Source organism: Cebus imitator, unplaced genomic scaffold (genome assembly GCF_001604975.1).
Source record: "Cebus imitator isolate Cc_AM_T3 unplaced genomic scaffold, Cebus_imitator-1.0 Scaffold99, whole genome shotgun sequence".
In the NCBI taxonomy this organism is placed as follows: domain Eukaryota; kingdom Metazoa; phylum Chordata; class Mammalia; order Primates; family Cebidae; genus Cebus; species Cebus imitator.
Window position 1 is genome coordinate 6047295 of NW_016107414.1, and position 11595 is coordinate 6058889.

The 11595-nt window shown below is 45.5% G+C and overlaps 1 protein-coding gene and 1 pseudogene across 1 annotated transcript in view; one reads left to right on the top strand and one right to left on the bottom strand.

The window, feature by feature from the left end:
* The window catches only part of LOC108309938 (putative UPF0607 protein ENSP00000382826), a 68431-nt gene extending 67587 nt beyond the window's left edge, over positions 1-844 (bottom strand). Inside the window, 1 exon segment of the mRNA XM_017536544.2 lies at positions 658-844. Coding sequence (XP_017392033.1) covers positions 658-844 — 187 coding nt within the window.
* An 11-nt stretch (positions 845-855) lies between these two features.
* On the top strand, positions 856-1371 carry LOC108310002 (annotated as a pseudogene).
* Positions 1372-11595: the final 10224 nt, after the last annotated feature.

The following is an 11595-nucleotide window of genomic DNA, read 5'->3' on the forward strand; positions in this document are numbered from 1 at the left end:
AAAAAAAAAAAAAAAGATAATGGGATAGTGAACAAAGAAAGTAATGAACACTTAGGTAAATCTAAACAAAATGTTGCTCTCATAAAATAATAAAAATACTGTTTAAGGACAAGACACTACTTGTTCTCCGCTCCCCCCCACCACAATACTCACAGCCTCACCACCAAAATCCGCCTCGGAAGCCATTAGGACTTATCCCATGTGCCCTTGCACCATTTAGTCAATCACCAAGACATCTAAGATTTCTCCATCATCCCAAATCACCCGGACTCACCCTTATAAGTTTTTGTACTTCTTTTTATCTGATATTATCTTCTTAAACCTCCAACACTTCCTCCACTATTCTATTTTTGTTTGAAACAGGGCCTCTATCGTCCAGGCTGAGTGCAATGGCACAATCTCAGCTCACCAGAGCCTCTACCTCCCAGGCTTAAGCTATCCTCCCACTTTAGCCTCCCAAGTAGCTGGGATTACAGGCATGCACCACCAAGCCTGGCTAATTTTTTGTTTGTTTTTGTAGAGACAGGGTCTTGCTATGTTGCACAGGCTGGTCTTGAACTCCTAAGCTCAAGAGATCCTCCCGCCTTGGCCTCCCAGGGTGCTGGGATTTGTAATCCACAGCACCTGGCTTTTCCACCATTCTTCCTTGTTTCTTACCTTCAGCTGATAACTTGGGAAGTCCTCTCTTCCTCTCACACCCCATATCCAATGCATCCGCAACTGATGTATCAACAACTATATCAGCTCTCTGGGGTGGTATTTGGCCAAGAGGGGTAAACTGGAACAATCCACAGCTGGGTAAAATTTGGGGATCCCAGGTACCAGTCTGCCCCACTCCCTGCATGCCTCGTTGCCATGCCTGGGAAAATGGAGGAAATCAAGCACTTTCTGCTCACAGCCTAGCAAAAAGATGCCAAATCTGTCAAGGTCAAGAAAAAGAAGGACAAGCTGGACACAACAGCTCACACCTGTAATCCGAGCACTTTGGCGAAGCTGGCCAATCATGAAGTAAGAGGCTCGAGACAAGCCTGGCCAATATGGTGAAACCCCGTCTCTACTAAAAATACAAAAATTAGTCAGGCGTGGTAGCACGCGCCTGTAGTCCCAGCTACTCGGGAGGGTGAGGCATGGGAGTTGCTTGAACCTGGAAGGTGGAGGTTGCAGTAAGCCAAGATCACATCACTGCACTCCAGCCTGGGCAACAGAGTAAGACTTCCTCTCAAAAAAAAAAAAAAAAGGACAATGCAAAATTTAAAGTTCAATACAGCAGATACCTTTACAGCATTACACCCTGGTCATCACGGACAAAAAGAAGGCGGAGAAACTGAAGCCTCCCTGCCCCCTGATTTGTCAGTGAAGGAGCTGAAATGAACCATACACACTGATTTGAACTGTTTAAAAATACTAAAAATTGTCAGGCGCAGTGGCTCACACCTGTAATTGCAGCACTTAGGGAGGCTGAGGCGGGTAGATCACAAAGTCAAGAGATTGAGACCATCCTGGCCAACATGGTGAAACCCTGTCTCTACTAAAAATACAAAAATTAGCTGGGCATGGTAGTGCACATCTGTAGTCCCAGCCACTTGGGAAACTGAGGCAGGAAAATTGCTTGAACCCAGGAGGCGGAAGTTGCAGTGAGCTGAGATTGTACCACTGTATTCCAGCCAGACAACAGAATAAGACTCTATCTCAAAAACAAACAAATACTAAAAATGTAAACACGTATATACAAAACCAAACAATTGTATCAATTTTTTCTTTAAAATACATCCAGGGCCAGGCATGGTGGCTCATGCTGGTAATCCCAGCACTTTGGGAGGCCAGGCAGGTGGATCGCTTGAGGTCAGGAGCTGAAGACCAGCCTGGCCAACATGGTGAAACCCTATCTCTAGTAAAAATACAAAAAATTAGCTGGGTATGGTGGCAGGCACCTGTAATCCCAGCTATGGAAAGCTGAGGCACGAGAATCACTTGAACCCGGAAGGTGGAAGTTGCAGTGAGCCGACATTGCGACATTGCACTCCAGCCTGGACAACAAAAGTGAAACTCCATTTCTTAAAAAAAAAAAAAAATCCAGAATCTGACCCGAATCTGCCCTCCCCTTCCACTGCTACCACCTTGATTCAAACAATCCCTGTCTCCTCACAGCCTCCAACCTGATTGCCCTATCTCAGCCTTCTCTCCCTATAGCTCATTCTCAGACTCTATGCCTGATTTATTCTTCCAAAGCTCACGTCAGATCCTCCCTCTCCTCTCTTAAGAAACATCTTACTGCTGCTTATCATCTCAGAGAAAAAGCCACAGTCCTCACAATAGCCGATGAGGCTTTATGCCTCCCGTCCTCCCGCAGGCCCTCTCTGAGCTCATCCCTATCACATGCTTGTCATGCTCCACCCACCCAAGCATCCTAAGCGTTTCTGTCTCAGGGTCTTTGCATGTGCTCCACCCTCTGCCTTAAATGTTCTCCCTGATAACCGAGCAGGAATTGCACTTGAGCTGATATATTTATGCTGCATCAAGGTCACTGTCATCTTACCATATCAAACTGAAAATGTCACTGCTATGTGGACAGTAGGACGTATTTTATTGAGTAAATGATTTTCTCTGTTTCCATGCTTCTGCACTAGTGGATTTGTTCAGTAATAAATATGTGTGACCAGGCTGAGCATGGTGGCTCATGCCTATAATCCTACCACTTTGGGAAGCTGAGGTGGGTGGATTGCCTGAGCTCAGGAGTTTGAGACCAGCCTGGGCAATATGGTGAAACCCTGTCTCTACTAAAATACAAATAATTAGCTGGGCGTAGCAGCGTGTGCCTGTAGTCCCAGCTACTTGGGAGGCTGAGGCGGGAGAATTGCTTGAATCCGGGAGGCGGAGGTTGAGTGAGCTGAGATCATGCCTTTGCACTCCAGCCTGGGCGCACACAGTGAGACTCCGTCTCCAAAATAAATAATAAATAAATAAGTGTGAACTTTATCTGAAGAAAAAAAAAGGAAAGAAAGAAAGAAAAACTTGAGTCCTACTGGTCTGTTCACTGCCCCTTCCTACTGCAGCACACTGTCCATGTTTGACCCATCTGGAATGCCTTCTCCTTATCCATTTTCGAGCTTCAGGCCTCGGCCTTCCACAAAGCCCCAGGCCTCAGGCCATTCCCTTGTTCTATCTATGACAACACTCTGAATATTTCCTTCACGAATCATAGAGCTATTTATACAATTATTTTCTTAATGACTATCTCTTCTTTCGGAAATACTTTCATTTTTGTTTTTAAATTTTAAATGTTAAATTGTAGTAATTTATTTATTTATGTCTTTATTTATTTATTTTGAGACTAAGTCGCACTCTGTCACCCAGGTTGGAGTGCAATGGTGCCATCTCAGCTCACTGCAACCTCCACCTCCTGGGTTCAAAGTGATTCTCCTGCCTCAGCCTCCTGAGTAGCTGGGATTACAGGCGTGCATCACCCCAGCTGGCTAATTTGTGTATTTTTAGTAGAGATGCGGTTTCACAGTGTTGGCCAGGCTGGTCTTTAACTCCTGACCTCAGATGATCTGCCAGCTTCGGCCTCCCAAAGTACTGTGATTACAGGTGTGAGCCACCGCGTCCGGCCAAATTGTAGTAATTTATTCCTGAATAAGCAGAATATTTACATCATTCACACTGTGAATTCACACTGTGAGTGACGTACTAAAGGCTGTGCATTGAAGTCTCCTTCTCACTCTTCTCCAGCCCCTCCACTCACCTCTCCAGGATGTCCATGTAAGTAGAGTCGTGTGTTTCCACAAATAACATTTTATGCATATGTAAATAAACATGCACCTATTCTTCCTCTTCCCCACCACTTTTTTTTTTTTGGCACAAATGATACTAAATTATATACATTGGTCTTTTTGCTGTCTCCCCTCTCCTGTTGTCTCATGTCTTTTACTCATTTTACTCAGTTATTTATTTAATTCAGTTTAGTGATATCTCAAGGGAATAAAGATGAATCCCCATTTCATTTGTCATGTTTAACTAGAGCTTAAATGGAATTTTTTTGTTCTCATTTCTTTCTCTTTTTTAAAACAAATTTAACATGGACAATCCCTACTGTAATTTTTTATTTAACTTGGACAATCCCTACTGCAGAATTCATTTATTTTTGTAATCACTCATGAGCAATGTAAAGGAAGCATCTATGTGTTTATCTTCTACCCAAACATTTAAGATTGGCAAATATGGCCAGGGGCAGAGGCTCACACCTATAATCCCAGAACTCCGGGAGGCCGAGGCAGGCAGATCCCTTCAGCTCAGGAGTTCAGGGCCAGCTTGGCCAGCATGGTGAAACCTCATCTCTACTAAAAATAGAAAAAAATTCTGGGCATGGTGGTACACGCCTGTAGTCCTAGCTACCCAGGAGGCTGACGTGGGAAGATCACCGGAGCCTGGGAGGCTGAAGCTGCAGTGGGTGAGCCATGAGCAATGGTTGTGTCACTGCACTCCAACCTGGGTGATAGAGAAGGACCCTGTCTCAGCGGGCACAGTGACTCACACCTGTAATTCCAGCACTTTGGGAGGCTGAGGCAGAGGATCACTTGTGGTCGGGAGTTCAAGACCACCCTGGAAACTTGGCAAAACCTTGTATCTACTAAAAATGCTGAAGAATTAGTCAGACGCGGTGATGCATACCTGTAATCCCAGCTACTTGGGAGGCTGAAGCAGGAGAATCACTTGAACCCAGGAGGTAGAGGTTGCAGGGAGCAGAGACGCCACTGCACTCTAGCCTGAGCAACAGAGTGAGACTCCATCTCAAAAAAAAAAAAGAAGAAGAAAAGGAAGACCTTGTTTCAAAAATGATAATAATTTAAAAATTAGCCAGGCATGGTGGCACACACCTGCAATCCTAGCTAATTGGGAGGATAAGGCGGGAGGATTACTTGACCTCAGGAGGTCAAGACTACCACAAGCAGTGATTGTGCAAGTGCACTGCAGCCTGGGCAACAGAGCAAGACCTTGTCTCAAAAAAAAAAAATTGGGGGGCCTGGCACGGTGGCTCACGCCTATAATCCCACCACTTTGGAAGGCCAAGGAGGGCGGATCACCTGAGGTCAGGAGTTCAAGACCAGCCTGGCCAACATGGTGAAACCCCGTCTCTACAAAAATTTAGCCGGGCATGATAGCAGGTGCCTGTAATCCCAGCTACTTGGGAGGCGGGAAGCAGGAGAATCACTTGAACCCGGGATTCAGAGGTTGCAGTGAGCTGAGATTGCCTCATTGCACTTCAGCCTGCACGTCAGAGTAAAACTTTATCTCAAAAAAAAATTTTTTTTAAAGAAATCGTGCTATCACCTACTCTTGGTGAGGGCATAGACACTTACATAGATGTCTAAAATTTTTAGGAAACAATGTGGCATTCTCTTTTAAAATAAAAAATACAGTGTTCTGGCTGGACTTGGTGACTCATGCCTTTAATCCTTGCACTTTGGGAGATGGAGGCAGTAGAATCATATGAACTCAGGAGTTTGAGACCAGCCTGAGCAACATAGAGCAACCTCATCTGTATTTATAAAATAAACATACACACACACACACTCATGTACATACACACACACACACATACACACACCACACACACACACACACACACACACACACAAATGGAATGCTATATGTATATATATAGTGTTCCTTTAGAAGCACTGACCATAATTGACTGTTTCTTTTATTACATTACTTTCCTTGGCTTCAGGGATACGTCAATCTCCTTGCCTTCCTTTCTACACTTTCTTTCTTTGCCTTCTTTGTAGAATTATCCTCCCCTCCCTGGCAATAGGTCATGGAAGTCCTCAGGGCAGCTCTGATACCCTTTTCCCTTGTTTCACACTCTACTTGCCAAATGATTTTATCCAAATCCACTGTCTCAATTAAGATTTTGTTAATTTGGAGTCAGGCCCACTGGCTCATGCCTGTAATCCCAGCACATTGGGAGGCCCAGGTGGATGGATCACCTGAGGTCAGGAGTTCAAAACCAGCCTGGCCAACATGGTGAAACCCTGTCTCTACTAAAAATACAAAAATTAGCTGGGCGTGGTGGTGAATCCCTGTAATTCCAGCTACTTGGGAGGCTGAGGCAAGAGAAAATCGCTTGAACCCAGGAGGCGGAGGTTGCAGTTGAGACGAGATTGCACCACTGTACTCCAGCCTGGTTGACAGAGTGAGACTCTGACTCAAAAAACAAAAGAGTTTGTTAATTTTTGCAGTGATATGGAAAGTTTGAGTTAAAAAAAAAAAGTCATTCATTTTTGGAAAATTCTTAGCCTTTTCTTTTTCTTCCTTTTTTCTTTCTTTCTTTCTCTCTTTTCCTTCCTTCCTTCCCTCCCTCCCTCCCTCCCTCATTTCCTCCTTCCTTCCTTCCTTTCTTTCTTCTTTCTTTCTTTCTTTCTTTCTTTCTTTCTTTTCTTTCTTTTTCTTCTTTCTTTCTTTCTTTCTTTCTTTCTTCTTTCTTCTTTCTTTCTTCTTTTTCTTCTTTCTTCCTCTCTCTCTCTCTCTCTGTCTCTCTCTCTCTCTTTCATCTCACTCTGTTGCCCAAGCTACAGTGGTGTGATCTCAGCTCACTGCAGTCTCCACCTCCCAGGTTCAAGCAATTCTCCTGCCTCGGCCTCCCAAGTAGCTCAGATTACAGGTGTGCACCACTACGCCTGGCTAATTTTTGTATTTTTAGTGGAGACAGGGTTTCACCATATTGGCCAGGCTGGTCTCGAACTCCTGACCTCAAAGTGATCCACCCACCTTGGTCTCCCAAGTGCTGGGATTACAGATGTGAGCCAGGGTGCCCGGACAGGTATCCCCTCTTTCCCTAGTGACACCTTCTGAAAATGGTGTCAGAACCTTGCAGTTCTTTTAACTATAATCCACTGTTATACAGGAGGCAGATTAATGTGGTGGTAAGGTGTTGAGGAAGAGAAACTATTCTATAATCCTCTGAGTAGGTCTTAGTCTTTTCGCAAGCCTGTGCCTCTGGGCTGTGACCTTCACAAGTGGTTCTCAGCATTTTTCTTTTCTTTTTTTGAGACGGAGTTTTGCTCTTGTTGGCCAGGCTAGGGTGCAATGGCACCATGTCAGCTCACCACAACCTCTGCCTCCTGGGTCCAAGCAATTCTCCTGCCTCAGCTTCCTGAGTAGCTAGGATCACAGGCATGTGCCACCACACCCAGCTAAGTTTGTATTTGTAGTAGAAGCAGGGTTTCTTTATGTTGGTTAGGCTGGTCTTGAACTCCCGACCTCAGGTGATCTGCCTGCCTAGGTCTCCCAAAGTGCTGGGATTACAGGTGTGAACCACTGCACCCAGCCTCTTCTTCTTTTTAGGTGTGGCAGGAAGGCTAGACTGGGCTGGAGTTGGGTATTTTCCTCCCACTAAGTCAATTATACTCTGGTAAAATATTTTCTTTGAGGGCAGTCAGTTGTTAGAGAAAACAGAGAGTTCCAAGTTTATTTCTTTTTAATTTAATTTATTTAAATAAGATGGTGGTCTTGATATGTTGTCCAAGCTGGTCTTGAACTCCTGGGCTCAAGCAATCCACTCACCTCGGCCTCGTACAGTGCTGGGATGACAGATGTGAGGCATGGTGCTGACCCACTTATTTCAAAATGGTTACTTTCCCCTCCTCCTACTGAACCTTAAGAAGATTTCTCCTCCAGTCTTCACCAAGAGAACATTGATAGAGATCCTGGAGGTAAAACTCAGGAAAGGTTGGGCATGGTGGCTCATGCCTATAATCCCAGCACTTTAGGAGGCCAAGGCAGGTGGATTACCAACATGACAAAACCCCACCTCTACTAAAAATGCAAAAATTAGCCAGGTGTGGTGGCACACGCCTGTAATCCCAGCTACTTGGGAGGTTGAGACAGAAGAATCACTTGAACCTGGGAGGTAGAGGTTGCAGTTAGTCAAGATTACCACTTCATTCTATTCTGGGCAACAGAGTGAAACTCTGTCTCAAAAATAAAATTCGGGAAAGTATGAGGACCCTCGCAAGATCAAATCCCCAGAGTTTTTTTGCTTTTGTTTTTTGTAGAGACAGCGTTTCACCATGTTGCCCAGGCTGGTCTCAAACTCTTGGTCTCAAGTGATCTGCCTGCCTCGGCCTCCCAAAGTGTTTGGATTACAGGCGTGAGCCACCGTGCTGGCCTCACCAGAGTTTTTAACTCTTTTTTTTTTTTTTTGAGACAGAGTCTTGCTCTGTTACCAGGCTGGAGTGCGGTGGCGCAATCTCGGCTCACTGCAACCTCCGCCTCCTGGGTTCAAGCAATATTTCCGCCTCAGCCTCCTGAGTAGCTGGGACCACAGGCGCGTGCCACCACACCCGGTCAATTTTTTTGTATTTTTAGTAGAGACAGGGTTTCGCCATGTTGGCCAGGATGGTCTCGATCTATTGACCTCATGATCCACGCACCTCGGCCTCCCAAAGTGTTGGGATTACAGGCGTGATCCACCGCACCCGGCCAGAGTTTTTAACTCTTTAAGTTTGTCCACAGGCTGAGCCTCCTTCAATTTGTCCATTAGAGTTTAAGTTTTTCTATCAGTACAGGCTTTAAGATGTGATTCTCTGTGGTTCTCAGTAACCACCTCTTTCTCTGGTATTTGGGATGGCAGTTTGCCCTGTGACCTCAATTCTCTGATGGATCTAAGCAAAGTTCTTAGTTTGTTCAGTTTTTTTTCTTGTTGTAAGTACAGAAGTCATAACTTCCAAGCTTTTTCACATGTCAGACCAGAAACTAGAAGTCCCTTAATTAATATTTTCATCTCTGTGATTCATAATTTAAATTTCTAGCCTGGGCTTTTCCTCTGAGCTTCTGATCTATCTATACTTCCACTCAAATATCTCAGAGGGCCGGGCGCCGTGGCTCACGCCTGTAATCCCAGCACTTTGGGAGCCCGAGGCGGGTGGATCATGAGGTCAAGAGATCGAGACCATCCTGGTCAACATGGTGAAACCCCGTCTCTACTAAAACTACAAAAAATCAGCTGGGCCTGGTGGTGCGTGCCTGTAATCCCAGCTACTCAGGAGGCTGAGGCAGGAGAATTGCCTGAACCCAGGAGGCAGAGGTTGCGGTGAGCCGAGATCGTGCCATTGCACTCCAGCCTGGGTAACAAGAGCAAAACTCCGACTCAAGAAAAAAAATATATATATATATATCTCAGAGGTAACTCAGCGCAATGTATCAAGACTAAATGTATGATCTCCTCCCAAAAACAAATAATTTTTCAATTTCCCCTCCTCAAAAATGGCACTCCTCCAGGCTCAATTCCCAGGCCACAGAATACATCTCTGATGGCTTTCCTCTCCATACCCAATGCCTCACCAAGTCTTGTTGATTTTAATTCCTTGATATCTCTCAAGAGAATCCATACCTCTTTCTGTTGTCACTATCCTGGTTCAAGTCACTTACCAACAACTGCAATAGCTTCCTACATTTGCCCATCCATCCGTGAAGACTCCCCTACCTCACTCACCCATTCAAAATGCAACGCTGATGATGTTCCACCATATTGTCCCTGTGTGCCCCAGCCCTCTGCAACAGAGACTTTGTACAAGTGCTGCTCCCTCTGTTTGGAAACGCCCTTTCCCCTCCTGTCTCCTGGCTCACCCAAGATGACTTCTTCAGATCTCAATTCAAGCTGCATGCCCTCAGGAAAACTTTTCTGACTCCCCAGGCTAGATTCCTGTCTTTGCTTTTATAACTCACAGAACCCTGCCCAGCCCCTTCATGGCACTTATGTTGCCTTGTAATGACATATTCATTTGTGAATTTATTTAGCGGAAGTCTGTCTCCCCAGCTAGAGTGTAAACACCAAGAGAGAAGGAAACAAGTCTATCTTACTCATCGTTTTTATCTCCAGCCCCTAGCATAGGGCCTAGCACAAAGTAGCTGCTACGAAAGTTTTATTAAATGACTAATTTAAATCTGTCTTCAACATCCTGATACCTCCCAGATGTATAAAGCCAGCCTGGTCCCCTCTGCTAATCTCGACCTATAGACTGTGTCTCCTGCTACAAAGTTCCTCCTGGTGGTCTACAAAGAATCCTACCTCCTCTGCAGGGCCCGGACCTGGTGAACACCACCACCTTTTACCTGCTGCTTCAGGCAGAACCTGATGGTCATCTCAAACTCTTCCTTCTCCCTCAACTACCGGGTTCGGAAACCACAAAGTCTGTTCCCTCCTATCTCCTCAATATCTCCCAAACCTGCTCATTGTTTTCTTCCACAGCATCCCTACCCTACTTTAGACCACTATCACCTCTTGCTCATATTTCCACAGTAGCTTCCAGAATGGTCTCTTTAGGAAATCTTGTCCGTCCAAAGGATTCCCCACAAACAGCTCTATTTGAAACACAATTTTTTTAAAAAATTCTACCCAAAATCAAAAGGAGAAACACAAATTTCATTCTTATTATTTTATTTTAGTTTATTTTTTGAGACGGGGTCTCACTCTGTCACTCAGGTTGGACCGCAGTGGTCCAACTCACTGCAGCCTTGACCTCCCTGGCTCAAGCGATCCTCCCATCTCAGCCTCCCCAGTAGCTGGTACTACAGGTGTGTGCCACCAGGCTTGGCTAATTTTTTGTATTTTGTTGTATAGGTGGGGTTTTGCCATGTTGTCCAGTCTGGTCTCGAAGTCCTGGGCTCAAGCGATCTGCCTGCGTCGGCTCGGCCTCTGAAAGTCATAGGATTACAGGCTTGAGCCACCACGCCCAGCCTAAATTTCATTTTTTTTTTTTTTGAGACAGAGTCTCACACCATCACCTGGACTGGACTGCAGTGGTGCGATCTCTGTTCACTGCAACCTCCACTTCTGGAGTTCAAGAGATTCTCCTGCCTCAGCCTCCCTAGTAGCTGGGATTACAGGCCTCCACCATTGCACCCAGCTACTTTTTTGTATTTTTAGTAGAGACGGTGTTCTACAATCTTAGCCAGGCTAGTCTTGAACTCCTGACCTCGTGATTTGCCCACCTCAGCTTCCCAAAGTGCCAGGATTACAGGCATGAGCTACTATGCCTGGCCCAAATTTCATTCTTAAAATGATTTTTTTTCTTTTTTCAGACAGTCTTGCTCTGTTGCCAAGGCCTGAGTGCAGTGGCTCTATCTTGATCTCAGCTCACTGCATGCTCTGCCTCCTGTGTTCAAGTGATTCTCCTGTCTCAGCCTTCTGACCTCAAGTGATCCTCAGCTTTCCAAAGTGCTGGGATTACAGGCGTGAGCCACCATGCTTGGTCTAAAATGAATTTCATTCTATTTTTTGTTTTCTTTTTTGAGATAGAGTTTCACTCTTGTTGCCCGGGCTGGAGTGCAATGGCGCAATCTTGGCTCACTGCAACATCCACCTCCCAGGTTCAAGCGATTCTTCTCCCTCAGCCTCCCAAGTAGCTGGGATCATAGGTGTGCACCACCATGCCTGGCTAATTTTGTGTTTTTAGTAGAGACCAGGTTTCTTCATGTTGGTCAGGCTGGTCTCAAAAGATGATCTGCCGGGCGCGGTGGCTCAAGCCTGTAATCCCAGCACTTTGGGAGGCCGAGGCGGGTGGATCACGAGGTCAAGAGATCGAGACCATCCTG